Here is a 16,508-nt window from a genome sequence, read left to right as displayed (position 1 = left end):
CACCACTGTGATGTTTGCTATGCTTTTTTTTTTTTTTTACATGGCTTTTACTATGCTAATTATGTTCTCTCTAAACCTACTTTATTGAGAATTTTTATCAAGAATGTTGTACTTTGGGATGCCTGGGTGGGTGGCTCAGTGGTTGAGCATCTGTCTTTGGCTCAGGGTGTGATCCTGGAGTCCTGGGATTGAGTCCTGTGTCGGGCTCTCTGCATGGAGCCTGCTTCTCCTCTCTCTCCTATGTCTCTGCCTCTCTCTCTCTGTGTCTCTCATGAATAAATAAATAAAAAAAATTTTAAAAAGAATGTTGTACTTTGTCAAATGCTTTTTCTGCATTTATAGACATGATCTTTTATTCTTTCCTTTGTTAATGTGAAGTGTCATGTTGACTGATTTGCAAATATTGAATCATCCTTGCATCCCAGGAATAAATACCACTTGATTGTCATGAATTATTTCTAAAACATATTGTTGGATTAAGTTTGCTAATATTATGTTGTGAATTTTTGCATCTATGTTCATCAGAGATATTGATTTATAGTTTTCTTTTCTGTAGTGTTTTTGGTTTTGGTAATGCTAGCCTCACAGAATGAATTTTGAAGTTCTGAATTGAGTCTTTTCTTATAACATTATCATGAGAAATTATAATAATAAAGTTTATTATAAAATGCTCCCTTTTGTGTCTACTGATTTTTTTTTTGTTTTAAACTCTTTTTTTTGTCTGATATTGGTATAACCACTAACATTAGTATACTACAGTCCAGCCTTTTTATGGTTACTGTTTGCATGGTGTATCTTTTCTATCTTTTTATTTTTAACCTATTTGTATTTTTAATTGTAAGGTATGTTTCCAGTAGATAGCATGTAGTTGCATCTTGTTATTTTGTTCAGTTTGATAACCTCTGCTTTTTTATTGTATTATTTACTCCATTCATATATAATATTATTATTGATATGGTTGGATTATATCCACCATCTTTCTTTTTATTTGTCATGTCTTTCTTGTTCCTCTCTTCCTCTTTTACTGCCTTCTTTTACATTACGTAAGTATTTTCTAGTGTAACATTTTAATTCCTCTAATGATTTTGTACACTCTGTATTTTATTTTCTTAGTACCTGCTCTAGGGTTTAAAATACGCATCTTATCTTATTAAAATCCCTTCTGGATTTGTACTAAATAACAATGAGATGCCAAGAAATTATTCCTATATAGTTCTATTTTCTCCTTCTCTCTTTTTATTACTATTATTCTTATACATGTTACATCTATATAGGTTGTAAACTAAAAACCATATTGTAAGTTATTACTTTATAATAACTTCATTTTGTTATAGAGGTTTACAGAATAAAGAAGAGCATAATAATTCATATGTTTGTTATATTAATGTTCTTAAGCATGAACTACCCTACATTTTGTTTCAAATAAAGTGAGTGGAATTCTTTCTTCTGGTTCTTCTTCTTCTAGGCAGAACTTATGTGCTACTATACAGAGAAGAGTTGTGGGTGGGCTTAGTGGCCCACTTCTTTCAGAGTACATTGGTGCTCTAAGAATGCTCTATCATCTGTCCAATGAAACTATGTCCCCGGTCTTCTCAGTTTGGCTCTCTCGGCATGGAACCTGTACCCTATATGTGAACTAGACAGGAGTGATCAGTCTCCTATTTTTGGTTTGCCATGTCTGAGGTACAGCTTCTAACCAGTCTGGGCTGGGTGGAGAAAAAAACAGATTATCCCTCTTGGCCAAAATTGCTTGAAAAAGAGTTTCTGCAGTACACATTTGGTGGTGGTGGTATGGGAGAGAAGCTGAGAGTTGCCAATTGCCTGCCCATTGGAGATGAAAATATAGCTTAGAATGGAGAGGCAAAACCATCTTTTTGACTGCAAATGCCTTCAACAAAACTTCTGTCATATCTTGCGCTGTGGCAGGGACATGAATAGTGAAGCTCAAATCCACAACCTGAGATTTAGAAGATTTTCTTGAATAGGTGTTCTCCATTTGCTGTATGCCCTTAGGACAACTTTTGGAGACTTTCTAAAAAGAGAATAACGCTCTAAGTGTTAAATGGGTTCCCCTATAGAAAGGGTCTGCTGCACTTCTCAACTGCTATCCAGTCTTCTACAGCTTTACATTACTACAATAAACCAAAATATAAACTACACATCTAAAAGATGCCACTTTTGAGAAAAGAGATGAATTATTTAGTATTTACTCCTATTCCCCTTACAGGGACAATAAGGTGTTCTTGAAAGTACCCCAATTTTGGAATCAGAACTGGGGTGAATCCTGCTTCTGCGACATGTTCTTGTAGACTTTCTTAAAGTTTGAGAGCCTCAAATTTCTCTACAAAACAGGATAATATCTACTCTAAAGGGTTCTGTTATATTTTGAGAAGAAAATGAGATAAGATATATATAGCACAGTACTTGGTAGATCGTAGGCATTTTTTATTTTGAGTGAAAATGGGTGCTGCCTTTATGGTCAACCAACCTTTGAGAAAATGGAAAAAAGGTAGTCTCTTTAACAAATAGCATTGGGAAAACTGGACAGTGACAAGCAGAAGAATGAAACTGGACCACTGTCTTATATCATACACAAAAGTAAATAAAAAATGGACGAAAGACCTTAATGTGAGACAGGAAACCATCAAAATCCTAGAGGACAACATAGGCAGCAACCTCTTCGACTTTGGCTGTAGCAACATATTTGACATGTTGCCAGAGGGAAGGGAAACAAAAGCAAAAATGAACTATTGGGACTTTATCAAAGTAAAAAGCTCTTGCACAACAAAGGAAACAATCAGCAAAACTAAAAGGCAGCCTACAGAATGGAAGAAGATATGTGCAAAAGACATATCTGATAAAGAGTTAATATCCAAAATCTATAAAGAATTTATCAAGGGGTGCCTAGGTGGCTCAGTCAGTTAAGCATCTGACTTGATCTCAGCTCAGGTCTTGATCTCAGGTTCTTGAGTTCAAGCCCTGTGTTGGACTCTACACTGGGTGTGAAGCCTACTTAAAAAAAAAAAAAAAAAGGAACTTATCAAATGTAACACCCAAAAAACAAATAATCCAGTTAAGAAATAGGCAGAAGATATGAATAGACACTTTTCCAAAGAAGACACCCAGATGACTAATAGACACATTAAAAGATGCTCAACATCATTCATCATCAGGGAAATATAAATTAAAACCATGATTAGATACCACTTCACACCTAGAATGGCTAAAATTAACAACACAAGAAGCAATAGATGTTGGCAAGGATGCAGAGAAAGGGGGAACCCTCTTGAACTTTTGGTGGGAATGCAAAGTGGTACAGCCACTCTGGAGAACAGTATGGAGGTTCCTCAAAAGTTAAAAATAGAACTACCTTACAACCCAGCAATTGTACTATAAGGTATCTATCCAAAGACAGATATTTATAAATTATAATGTTTATAGATTATAAACATTGCACCCCAATGTTTATAACAGCATTATCAATAATAGCCAAACTATGGAGAGAGCCTGAATGTCCCTTGACTGATGAATGGATAAAGATGTGGTATGTGTGAATGTATACATATATACATACATATATATGCACAATGGAATATTACTTAGCTGTCAAAAAGAATGAAATCTTGCCATTTGAATGAGATGGATAGAACTAGAGTGTATTATGCTAAATGAAATAAGTCAGTCAAAGAAAGACCAATATATGATTTCTGCCATGTGGAATTTAAGAAGCAAACAGATGAAAATATGGGAAGTTGTGGGGGAAACGAGGGAAACAAACCATAAGAGACTCTTAATGAAAGAGAACAAACTGAGGGTTGATGGAAGGAGGTGGGTGGGTGATGGCTAGATGGGTGATGGGCATTAAAGAGGGCACTTGCGATTAGCACTGGGCATTGCATATAAGTGATAAATCACTGAATTCTACTTCTGAAACCAGTATTTCACTGTATGTTAATTGACTAATATTTAAATAAAAATTAAAAAAAAAAAGAAAAGAAAAATGAGTTCTGCCTACCATCTGGAGTTTGAACTATTTCTGAGGAGTTGGAGCAGATCACTTGTTAACAGAAAGGTCCTACTTTTCAGTGCCTAGGATAGATGTACATTGAGATGATTTAGTTAGCCATGAGATCATGAAGTAAACAAATGGTACACCAAGAATCATTTTACGTGCCCATACATCTATTCTGTTTTTCACTTTTAATACAGTATTCCACAAACTACATGAGATGTTTAATACTTTATTATAAAATAGGCTTTGTGTTAGATGATTCTGCCCAACTGTAGGCTAATGCTAGTGTTCTGAGCACATTTAAGGTAGGCTAGGCTAAGCTATGGTACTTAGAGATACTAAATGCATTTTTGACTTAGGATATTTTCAACTTACGATTGGTTTATGAGGATGTAACCCTATTGTAAAACAAGGAAGATGTATCCCTTGTCATTAGTCAACAACATTGTCAGTCTAATTGTACAAAATTAATTCAACAATACAATGTAAAACAACAGAAAAATGATTGCAAAGTGAAACTAAACATCTTGGAAAAGATGCATTAATTCATCAATCAATGAAGGTGATACTTGAATAACATACAAATCCATTGGCAAATGAGAGTCAGGCTGAGTTAGACTGATGAACAATTGAAAAAGAAAAATAAGTAAGAATGATGACACTGTAAGTGCTCAGAAGCAAATGTTTTAAATATCAAAGTACTGAGACAGGTATTGTAAAAACTGATGTCCTAAGTATATCTCAGGAAAAATTATTTTCCTTATATTTATGTACTAAAAGTTAAACCCAAATTACAAGGCATTATACCTTGGTCCATATAATTATGTTAGAAAAACTATGTTCCTTCAAAAAATCATCACAAAATCAACTTGTTTCAGCTTTTCAAAGTTAGCAAATAACTGAAATAAAAGTTCAAATAATTTTGTTGAATATAAAAGTAAAAGTAAAAGAACTTGTCTTTACAGTTTTTTTAATTTTTAAGGCAAAATCTTCAATAAAACTTTCTTCTTTCTTCTCTTCACTTAGTATAAAATATTAGACTTCCTTTTAAGTAGATTCACTTAAGTAGCTTCTTCTAGGGACCAGTATTCTCAGTTCTCTAGTACTGCTTCTTTTTTGAATCTTCTAAACTTATTTACTGCAGTAATGTAACAAAGCTCCCAATTAGATTTGAATGTGATACAAATTCTATACCTTAAAAAAAATACAGAATTTAAAAACTCCTAATGTACAAGCCAGGTGAGTAATTCTATACATTTGTATGAAAATGCTCTGCTAAATCTGTTTCAACGACCTGAAAGTCTTAACAGTTTTCCAAGAGGGAGAATATGACACCACTGGTAAAATTCTGAATTTCAAGGTAGAGTGGGGTATATAAATTTGCATATTTGAATATATGGTGGATATTTTCAAATGTATTTTAGAATTCTATCTGGACAGCATTATTAATACAAATGTAAACTTTAATTTTTTATAAATGGTTGTTCCTCAGGATAGTCTGCCAGTATTAGCAAATTAAAAACAATAAAGAACGTAACATAATACTATAAAACTTGTAAAATAGGTCAGTGCTTATACAGAAAGCCTTCTAACGTTTTAGAAATTCTATTCCTAGATGTCAAATCAACAAACTCATCTCTGAAGTCCAGACTTCGGAAAATGGGACACCTGTACCATAGTATGGAGAGCAATCAGCCATACTGAGAGTCAGCCAAATTGACTGGATGGCAATATGGAGAGACAGCTCAGGATATTTTCCAAAATGTATTAGGTTTTATTGCTTTTATTCACTTAAGTAGAAAGTTTCTACTCTAAACTTTATTTAAATATCCTAAGGCAACTTCTGATTTATTTGAAATGCAAAAATCTAGATTCTCAGGGGGAAACTAACAGAAATGGTAGCTTGCATATGTCAGAGTACACATAAACTATTCTGTTATGAAGAAAAGTCTACATTAGGAAGAAAAATGTAGATATCCTTAAAATTTCAGAAAAATTCAGATATATATATTCTAATTTATTTTGCTTTGGAAATGTATTGCTTAAAATTAAGGAGTGATCCAACAACTAACTCCTATTTGGCTCTTGAAACAATTTTCCTATAGAGAATCAAATGTTTGCAAGGCCTATTTGAAAAAGACAAGGGATCCCTGGGTGGCGCAGCAGTTTGGCGCCTGCCTTTGGCCCAGGGCGCGATCCTGGAGACCCGGGATCGAATCCCACATCGGGCTCCCGGTGCATGGAGCCTGCTTCTCCCTCTGCCTATGTCTCTGCCTCTCTCTCTCTCTCTGTGACTATCATAAATAAATAAAAAGAAAAGAAAAGAAAAGAAAAAGACAAGTCTGAATAAGTCATGGTGGACACATAAAATTAAGAGACTACATGCACCCCAATGTTCATACCAGCATTATCTACAATAGCTACATTTTGGAAAGAGCCCAAGTGTCCACTGACTGATGAACGGATAAAGAAAATGTAGGGTGTGTGTGTGTGTCCCTCTCTCTCTATATATATAACTCATCCATAAAAAAGAATGAAATCTTGTCATCTGCAACATGGATGGTGCTACTATTATGGTAAGCAAAATAAATCAGTCAGAGAAAGACAAATACCATAGGGTTTTATAAGTAGAATTTAAGAAAGAGAGAGAGAGAGAGAGAGAGAGAGAAATCAAGAAACAGATTCTTAACTATAGAGAACAAACTGATTGTTACCAGAGAGGAGGTATTTGGGAGGAGGATGGGGGAAATAGTTGATGAAGATTAAAGAGTGCACTTGTGGAGTGGTGCTATAGAAAAGTGCTGTATTGTACACCTAAAACTAATATTATACTGTACATTAACTGGATTTAAATAAAAACTTAAAAAATTAAGAGACTACAGATTTGTGTTTTTTTTCATGTCTTATTTAGGCTAGATACCATACTTAAAGATATCTGACTTTCCTTCTGAGTGGGACAGGTAACTGACAACAAGAGCTGTCTTGTGTGGTGCAAGTTTAAGATTACATTTATTAGCAGTCATTACTATTTCAAAAATTATTTAACAAATAGTTGTAGACTTCATTCTGACTCCTTAGTTCTCTAGTCCCTATGTGAGACTTGTTTACCCTATTCCATATTATAACCTCTGGCTATTTCCTCATAATTGGAAAGCCTTCCTCATTCTCACTACTAATCTTCCATTTCGTAGGAGAATCTTCTATGAAGTGTTAGTTTTTGATTTCTACTTAGCACTTTAAAATGTTTATCTTTGCTTAGCTTACAAGATGCTCTTGGTAGAAGAACAAGATTTAGACTTGCTATTAATAAAAATCCAAAGCTTAGCCAAAAGAAAGGTGTATGAAAGGTGACTAACATCACAGGAGGGTCTGATTTTAATATCCCAGATCATATGTCTTGCTCTTCAAAATAAACACAATGAGAGCTTATAAATTCATTTTAACAGGGCTTGGATCACTCAAAACATTTTGAAAGTCTTCTTTTGGTATTATTGGCAGAAAGGCTTCAGGAAGTACACTTATCCTGTAGTTATAACCAATTTTACTACCAAAAGTCATACTGCCTGACTTCATGAACAAATTAGTCTTCTGACTTGGCTTCAAAAAATTTCCTGTCATTTTCTCAAAACAAAAGCAAATGTCCAAACAAAAAAAAAGTACCATTATTTTGGGCACAAAATGTTATCCATTAATCAAAAAGAAAATGTCATGTGCCTGAATCAAGTTATTACTTTTTGTAGTGAACTTAGTAAACAGTTTTTAAAGATAATCCTAAGACAGTTAATGAATGCATTAGTTCTGTCATGTTTATTTTAAAAGTCACTTAACTTTAGTTTGAAGCCTACATGAACTGCTCAAAAATATAAACATATGGATGCATCACACAATAAGATACAGGAAACAGGTGTCACATGGCAATTATAAATTGGGAGAATAAAAATAAACCACTGAAAAACAGCCTGAATATACAAAAAAACAAAACAAACAACCTTGCTAATCAGATAGCTAATGTTATATCTTCCTAATAATATATTTGAGTAGGTACTGTAGGCATCTAAGTTTGAGCCTGTTTAGGTAGAAAGCTTTCCTTTTGTTCATGTTTGTAAAAATTAAACGTTTTGTTATTAACTCATACAGTTAATTACTTTCTCATATTTAGAGTTACCAATATTTTGGCTCCGGGGCAAACTTTTAAGAAGTTATATTTAAAGGTAACAAAGAAAAATAGAAATTTTCAGTACCAGATGTCTGGGAAGATCCCATTTGGATTTGAGCTACTTAAATTTGCAATCATGTATTTATACATCTAACAGAGCTTCTGTTTCCCCCAGAATCAGAAAATTAACTAGCTTTGTAGCATCTTCCTTGATCTGCCACCCGTGCCCTGAGGATTAGAGACTCCACCTGAGCTTGTTTTACAAGCATAACAGAAAAAATTAATCTCTGCTGGCAGCGCTCCCACTGGGATACTGATGAATAATGATATCCCTCTTTTGCTGCCCTCTCAGTCCACTAGAAAAGCCACTCTAACCCAGCAACGTGGAAACTGCTGAAACCATTCCAGCTGTGGATTAGCAGGCAGTCAAGCATCCATCTGCTCTGTGTGAATCAAGAGAAAGCAAACAAGCATTCTTATGGCTAAAGTCATATTCAAACCCCATAATATCTTATAGGAATACATATATATGTATATATATTTGTATTTGTATCTCTCTTTATCTTCCTATCTCTTCAATAATAGGCAATCACATACTGTAAGCTAAATTAACCGAATTCCTCAATTTAGTTTGCATTTCCTGGTGCTTTAAACATTGGAAAACAAAGAACATGTTCAGAGGGTATAAAGTATAGCTCTTTTTCTTAATTGAAGTATAATTGACATACAATATCCTATTAGTCTCAGATGTACATCATAGTGATTTGATATTTTCATACATTATGAAATGATCCCCATGGTAAGTCTAGCTACCATCTGTCACCATACAAAGTTATTACAATATTATTGACTATATTCCCAATGCTATATGTTACATCCCCATGACTTCTTTATTTTATAACTGGAAGTTTGTACCACTTAATCCCCTTCACCTATTTTGCCTGACCTCCTAACTCTTCCTCCCTCTATTAACCAACAGCTCACTTCCTCTATGAGTTTGTTTCTGTTTTGTTTATTTTATTTTTTAGATTCCATAAATAGTGAAATCATATGGTATTTGTCTTTCTGTCTGACTTATTTCACTTAGCATGATGTCCTCTAGGTCCAGCTACATTGTCGCAAATGGCAAAAATAAGCTTTTAAATTTGCTATTCATATGGGGCAATTAACTTGAAATTAAGCTTCTAGAGTACAGCATGACATTATTTTACTCATATACACATTTCCAGGTTCTCAAATATAGCCACCAACTACTTGTTTCAAAAAGTAAGCCTGTTTAATCAGTTTCTAAGCAAGTGTTACATAAAGGATCTGTGGCCTTTAATTTCACTTAGCTTTACTTTACTGACACATTGATGTAACAAGTATCTGTGGACTTTTGCCTTCTCCAAAAATGAAAGAACCACTGCTTATGGTTTACCAATAGCATTTCAAGTTTGAATGGATTCTTATCAGCTCTTTATTAGTGAACTCCCTAGCACTTGAACATGTCCATAATGTAATGGTGACTGATGTTTATGATGATGGCTCCAGGACTCTAAAAGATCTTTATGAGTCTTCTCATCATCAAAGAAAAAAATTTTTCAGCAGAGGTCGAAAAGTATTTTGTAGCATTTAAGTTCTTTGAATTTTGAAATCCATATGATATATGTTTAGAAATTTTATTTAAAAAGATATTTTAAGTAATCATTACACCCTATTTCCAGTGAACAACAACAGCCACCACCACCACCTTACTCTGCTTTTAAGAACTGGTATTACCCACATCACTTTTCCTCTGATTTAAGTTGCTTTCATTGGTTATTTCAATGTCTTACTGATTCTTTCCTCTCTCACTTTTCTTCCTCCTTTACTGATTAAAACAGAAGAAGTCGTTCAGGGTTACACCACTTTCTGCATTTCAGTGCAGAAGAGCAATACGTTGCCGGCTCAGTCAATGGTTCTACAATGGAGAAGACACCTGTTTGGCATTTGTCTTACAAATTTGCTGACACTGTTTAATAAATAACAGAAAATACCTATAAAGATGGCATTAAGGACCTAAATCTAATAAGTTGAAGCTGTATATATGGAAAATCCTCTTTTGCCAATTGAAATACTTTAAAACAGAGACCATCATGCTTCTGCCACACTGCATTATTCCCTTGAATTACAAAGTAGTGAACAGAACATAAGAACATGTTGAATTTTATGTATGTGAGGAGCATGACACTTGTAAATCCCTCTTACCTCCCAGTTTTTTGTTTTTGTGGGTTTTCTTTTTAAGCAAAATGAGTTCTAACTTTCTGACATAATCAAATTTCTGAGACATGCTTAATATTCTATTGGACTGTCAGCTGGAAAACATTGTAAAATAAATGGAGTCTTTTTTTTTTTAGAAGAATGTAATGTTAAAATAAAATGCAGATGGTATGAATACTACTACTGTAATAAAGATCATATCTATGCATTTTATTTGGTTGTAACAACAAAATTTTTTAGAATACATGTAAGCATGAGAATGGGGCACATCTATTTCTTTGGGCCGAGAAATCAAAAGATATTCAGCTTATAATGCATCACTGGAGAAAAAAAATCTTCTAGACTTCTGCCATATGTATAATGGCTCAGCATAAAAATATTCATGTTAGTCTTTCTCACAGTGGGAAGACTACAGTTTGCTAAGAATTATTAATCACTAGTTAGATCTTTTTCTTGGCAAAAACTATTCAGCTAGATGGTAAGTGATCCTCTGTCATCCGACAAGGCAAACATAAATATCTCAGTACTAGAATGTACACACAGTGCTATGTATAAACAAATCAAAACAAAAATCACTTGTCCACTGATCTCTTTCAAAAAACTTAAGTTTATAGTTAAGGGATTATGAATTATTTATTTTTTTAAAAAAGATTTTATTTATTCATTCATGATAGACACAGAGAGAGAGATAGAGAGGCAGAGACACAGGCAGAGGGAGAAGCGGGCTCCATGCAGAGAGCCCGACTCGGGACTCGGTCCCAGGACTCCAGGATCGTGCCCTGGGCCAACGGCAGGTGCCAAACCGCTGAGCTACCCAGGGATCCCCTTATTTATTTATTTATTTATTTATTTATTTATTTATTTATTTATTTAAAAGATTTTATTTATTTATTCATGAGAGACACAGAGAGAGAGAGAGAGGGAGAGACACAGGCAGAGGGAGAAGTGGGCTCCATGCAGGGAGCCTGACGTGGGACTCGATCCCAGGACTCCAGGATCACGCCCTGGGCTGAAGGCAGCGGTAAACTGCTGAGCCACCCAGGTATCCCTAAATTATTTATTTTTAAAGAGACAATTCTGGTGTTTTTAGAAAAGCTTTCCACTTTTTTTTTTTTTTTTTGCTATTATAAATAATGCCGTGATGAACATCTGTGTACATGTATCTCAACAACATATTGTTTCCTTAGGATAGATTCTGAGAGATGGAATCACAACATCAGGTAGCAGAAAATTCCTAAGGATTTTTTATTTTTTAATTTGACAGATATTGTCAAATTTCTTTCTAGAAAGACTGGGCCACTGAAAACTTTATTAGTGCTGGAAATATCACAACCCACAACCCATTATCAATGAGTAATATCCCTTTTGAATTTCCAACAATTTAATAGATTAAAAAATTGCTAATTTTTGTTCCAATTCATATTTCTTTGATCACTGAGAGGGTTGAAGGATGTTTTAAATATCTATTAAAATGAATTTCTTCTTCTGTAAATTATTTAATGCCCTCTTTTCACTTTATCATTGGAGCTATGGTTTTCTTTTTCAATTTTTTAATTAAAAAATTAAAATATATTATTCTTTTTGTCGATCAGAATTGTAACAAATACTAATACTTCAAACATTTATACATTTATGTAGGCAAATCAATCCATTTCCTTTTGTAATTTCTGTAATTCCTTTATGCTTTTTGTGTTTCTTCCCCTGTATGTCTTTGAAATTTTAACATTATTTTTGGCTTTGATCCTTAATTTGACTGAAATTTATTCTAATATATGCCATGAAATTAGAATCTAACTTGAATATATTTCCAAAACATTATACAATTTGCTCAACAATACTTGTTGAATAAATCATCCCTTCACCAATGATTTTACGATTTTTTTTTTAATTTGGTCAGAGCTTTACACAAATAAGTGAGTCTTGACCAATGTGTGAAAACTGCCCTGGCCTAGGTGGTGAAGGAGGTATTCCTGGCACATGGACTAGCATGAGCTCCATGGAGGAGCAAAAGGGGAAGAGCAGTTGAAGACTGGAGGCTATTCTAACTCCAACCTACACTGTAGCCAGACTCAGAACAATCTTGTAAAGCATAATAATGAACCTGCATTTATCTTGTAATTTTCATCTTTCAAGTAAAAGAGGTTAATGGTATTTGTCATATGTAGATATGATTTATGTAAATTATAATCTATCAACTACTAGTGCTTGTTATATCAAAATATTAATGAAAACAACAATAACAGATATGAATGACTATATCATATGATAGGCAATGTGTTGAGGCTTTACACACATTATTTTATTTATTCTTCTTTATTTTATAGAGGAGCATCAAACTTGGACAGATTAACTAACCCAAGATCACATATTTAGAAAATGGTGGAGTCATGTGTGACTCTGAAGCCCATGTTCTAAATAACCAAGAGTTTCATTGTACTCTAGACATACTAGCACAATTTATATTTTCAAATAGTTAATATCAAACTATAATTAATTACTTCTTAGACACAGGGCTATTCCCTTCCTAAAGGCAGGGACCATATCTTAATTATCACTGTCCTCTTTACCTAACACGGTAGGTGCTAAATAAATACTTGCTGGAACTACTGAAGATCTGTGTTTAAGAATATCTGTAGGATAGTAACAGATAAAGAATATATAAGCTTCCAAGAAGAGAAAATGAAGGACAAGAGTAAATGTAACCAGTAAGGGAGGCAAAGAAGAAACTGCAGAAAAGGGAAGAAGAGATTTAAAAAATGCAGAGTAACAGAAAGAATGAACATTTATTTCCTCACTAGAAAAAAAATGTAGTAGTGCTTTGTGTATTTATATATCAAAAATGTTTACTTTTGATAACCTGTATTTTGGAAATACCTGGACTTTAAATATGATTCTCCTGCCTCAAATATCAGATTAAATAATGTAATATTTGCCTACTTATTCAGGAAGAGAAACTATTAAATATCATAGCCCATTTTAGAGTTGGCATTACTAATGAACTAGATTAAATTGACCAGAGCTTTAACTGCAATTGAATGAAGAGAATTTTTCCAGATGAATATATGCCCAATAATATGACCAATTTGATTTGCCTGATTTTTCTCTCAGTCAGGATCCCAATGGCTTCCTGGCTGTTTTACAGCTTTCTGCTTAGTCCCAAAAGAAAGAACATTTTTCTTATTAATATAGCTTCCTCACAGATTTCAAGCCCAAGTTTCTAATTCAAAGAAGTGCTAATCCATTTGCAAAGCATCTTAGTGAAGGAGTAATCACCCAGCCATAATCACTATTACAAGTCATAATTACTTTATGAATTCTTTTAATTACTAAGTGGTTTTTAACAACTATAAATAGATGAGCACTCTTAGCAACACAGACCTTGGTCTGGAAGCTGGGGTAATGTCTCATTAAAGAATTCTAGTGCTTTTTTTATTTGGAAGTAGGATGATGTGGCAGTGGGGAATCATTACTTTTACAGAGTTTGTCACTCCCCTGTGGTACACTAAAACCCAAAGCCACGGCCTTCTAGTAAAATATTAACCTGGAGAAAAAGGAAGAGGGACCAAGGGAGTAGGGGAGTAGGGGCAAGAGCAAACTCAGAAAATGACACTGCCATCAAGGAAACCAACATCTCACAAATGAAGTTACCATATGTTCTTTTAAATAAGCAAAGATAACACTAACTATATGGTAGATTAAGGGCAAAGCTGTACCCAGGATCATAAGAGAAATAAGACTCTGTATTCTTCTTTATTCCTCTAAATATGAATAACAAAATAAAAGGTTCCTTAGTGAATCCAGTAAGGCCAGCCCTTCTGATAGAGAGAGACCAAGTGTTCTGAACCCTTAAAACATGTAAAGGTATCTAGAGTATGACAGTTTTGAATGCAAAACAAAAGCAAAACAAAAACAAGTAAGAATCATAAACTAAAACATAGCACCAAACGAAAAAAAAAATCCACCTGGATCAAGGTCAGATATGTTTGAACATGTATCTTTTACCTTATTAGATCTTCACAGCAATGCTGTGATGGTAAGTAGGGCAGGTATGTTTGCACATTTTTTAATGAATGAGGAAACTGAGGTTAAGGGATTAAATGACCTGCCACTTAGACAAAGAGGTTAAAATGGCCATGCTGAGATTTGAACCCATGTTTCCTAAATGCGAATGCCATATTCACTCTACCACACTATGGCTCCTTAGTCTATTAATGGCCTTTGCCCACATTCACAGGTCTTACCTCACCTCCTCAATTTCAGCTGATGACCTTGCTTCTTAGTTTAAAAAAAATTAAAGCAAACACAAATGGATTTCCTCATTATCCTACCACCTACTAACCTCCTTGCATCTATACTTCAATACTCTATCTTTTCTCTTGTTACAATGGATTAATTTGCTCTACCTAAGGCCAATTTTTCCACTTATGGGTTGATTCCTAGTTCCCTTTTGTCTTCTTAAGAATTTTGCTCTTTCTTGTAACTTTTTTTTTTTTACATCACTATAAGATCATTTTTATCTGCACATAAATATACTATTTCTTAAATTTAAAAAAAGGATATTGATTTTTATATACTCCCCCCCAGCTCCAGGTAAGAATTAGCTATATTACTATTATCCCTACTTCCTTAAATTTTTTTATTTTAAAGATTTTATTTATTCATGAGAGACACAGAGAGAGAGAGAGAGAGAGGCAGAGACACAGGCAGACGGAGAGGCAGGCTCCACACAAGGAGCCTGACGTGGGACTTGATCCCAGGACTCCAGGACCACGCCGAAGGCAGGCACCAAACCACTGAGCCATCCAGGGATCCCCTATCCCTACTTTCTTAAAACTCAGTCTCTCTTAAGTCCTTTCAAATAAAATAAGGATCTTGTAAAAAAAAAAAAAATAAAAAAAAAAAATAAGGATCTTGTCTTCTATTACTCTGCTGAAACTACTCATTAATGACATCTAGGATCTTAATCTTATCAAGTCAAATGAGCAATCTTAGCTTTCATCCTCTCTGAATCAACAATCTTTAACTCAATTAATCACCATCCCCTTCTTGAGATATTCTTCCCCCCATGGCTTCCAGGGCAGTACATTCTCCTGGAAGTTTTCCTTCCACTTGTCATCTCTCATTCTCAGTTTTCTTTGCTGACACAACTTCTCCTCTTTCTCCTCAACCTCAACATGCTAAGTTCCCAAAGCTCAATCCTCAGACCTCTTTTCTTTTTTGTTTTTAATTTTAATTCTAGTATAGTTAACATACAGTGTTGTTTTCAGTTTCGTGCATACAATACACTGATTCAACACTTTCCTACATCATCCTGGTGCTCATCACAAGTGTACTCCTTCATTCCCATCACCTATTTCACCCATCCCTCTACCCACCTGCCTTCGTCAGTTTGTCCTCGATAGTTAAAGAGACTATTTCTTGGTGTCTCTTTTTTCCCCTTTGTTTTGTTTCTTAAATTTCACATGACTGAGATCATATGGTATTTGTTTTTCTCTGCTATTGACTTATTTTACTTAGTATTATACTCTCTAGCTCCACAGACTTCTTTTCAATACTCATTCTACCCGGATAATCTCAACCAACCACATGACTGAAATTTTGAATCCCATCCATATGCCAATTACCAGTGCCCCCAAATAAACACAGATTCTGCTTAGTCTTCTTCACCTCAGTAAATGGTATTCTCTTCATCAAGTTGTTTAGGACAAAAACCTAGTATTGTCTTTATTTCTTCTGTTTACTTATAATTAATCCATCAATTCCTGTTGGTTCTATCTTCAAAACATACCGAATATAACTACTACTCATCATTTCAACTTCTGGCCATTGTATCCAAGCCATTTTCTCTCATCTTGACTTTTTGTAACAATCATTTCTCTATTAAGGAACTAGAGAGGTCTTTTCAGAACAAATAATATCACATCACTCTTTTGATCAAAACTCCTCCAGTGGCTTCACTGAACACTTAGGACAAAATCCAAACTCCCTAGCAAGACTACAGATGACCTAGCCCCTGTATACCAGCTCCCAAAGCCTGTTCTGCTCTAGCCACACTGGCTTCCCTGCTATTCTTTGAACTGATAAGTAATTCCTACTTCA

The 16,508-nt window shown here is 34.3% G+C and overlaps 1 protein-coding gene across 6 annotated transcripts in view; it reads right to left on the bottom strand.

Annotated features, from left to right (window-relative positions):
* ASCC3 (activating signal cointegrator 1 complex subunit 3) overlaps positions 1-16,508 on the bottom strand; it is a 335,529-nt gene that overhangs the window by 45,405 nt on the left and 273,616 nt on the right. Inside the window, exon 37 of one of the 6 annotated variants that reach the window (XM_072831971.1) lies at positions 9,995-10,110. The exons of the other annotated variants lie outside the window; for them this stretch is intronic. Coding sequence (XP_072688072.1) covers positions 10,102-10,110 — 9 coding nt within the window. The 3' untranslated portion in view covers positions 9,995-10,101. Of the gene's footprint in view, positions 1-9,994; positions 10,111-16,508 lie in introns of those variants that run through there. 6 annotated transcript variants of the gene reach the window in all.

The sequence above is a fragment of the Canis lupus genome, chromosome 7 (assembly GCF_048164855.1).
Source record: "Canis lupus baileyi chromosome 7, mCanLup2.hap1, whole genome shotgun sequence".
In the NCBI taxonomy this organism is placed as follows: domain Eukaryota; kingdom Metazoa; phylum Chordata; class Mammalia; order Carnivora; family Canidae; genus Canis; species Canis lupus.
This window is presented reverse-complemented; position numbering and strand designations above follow the sequence as displayed.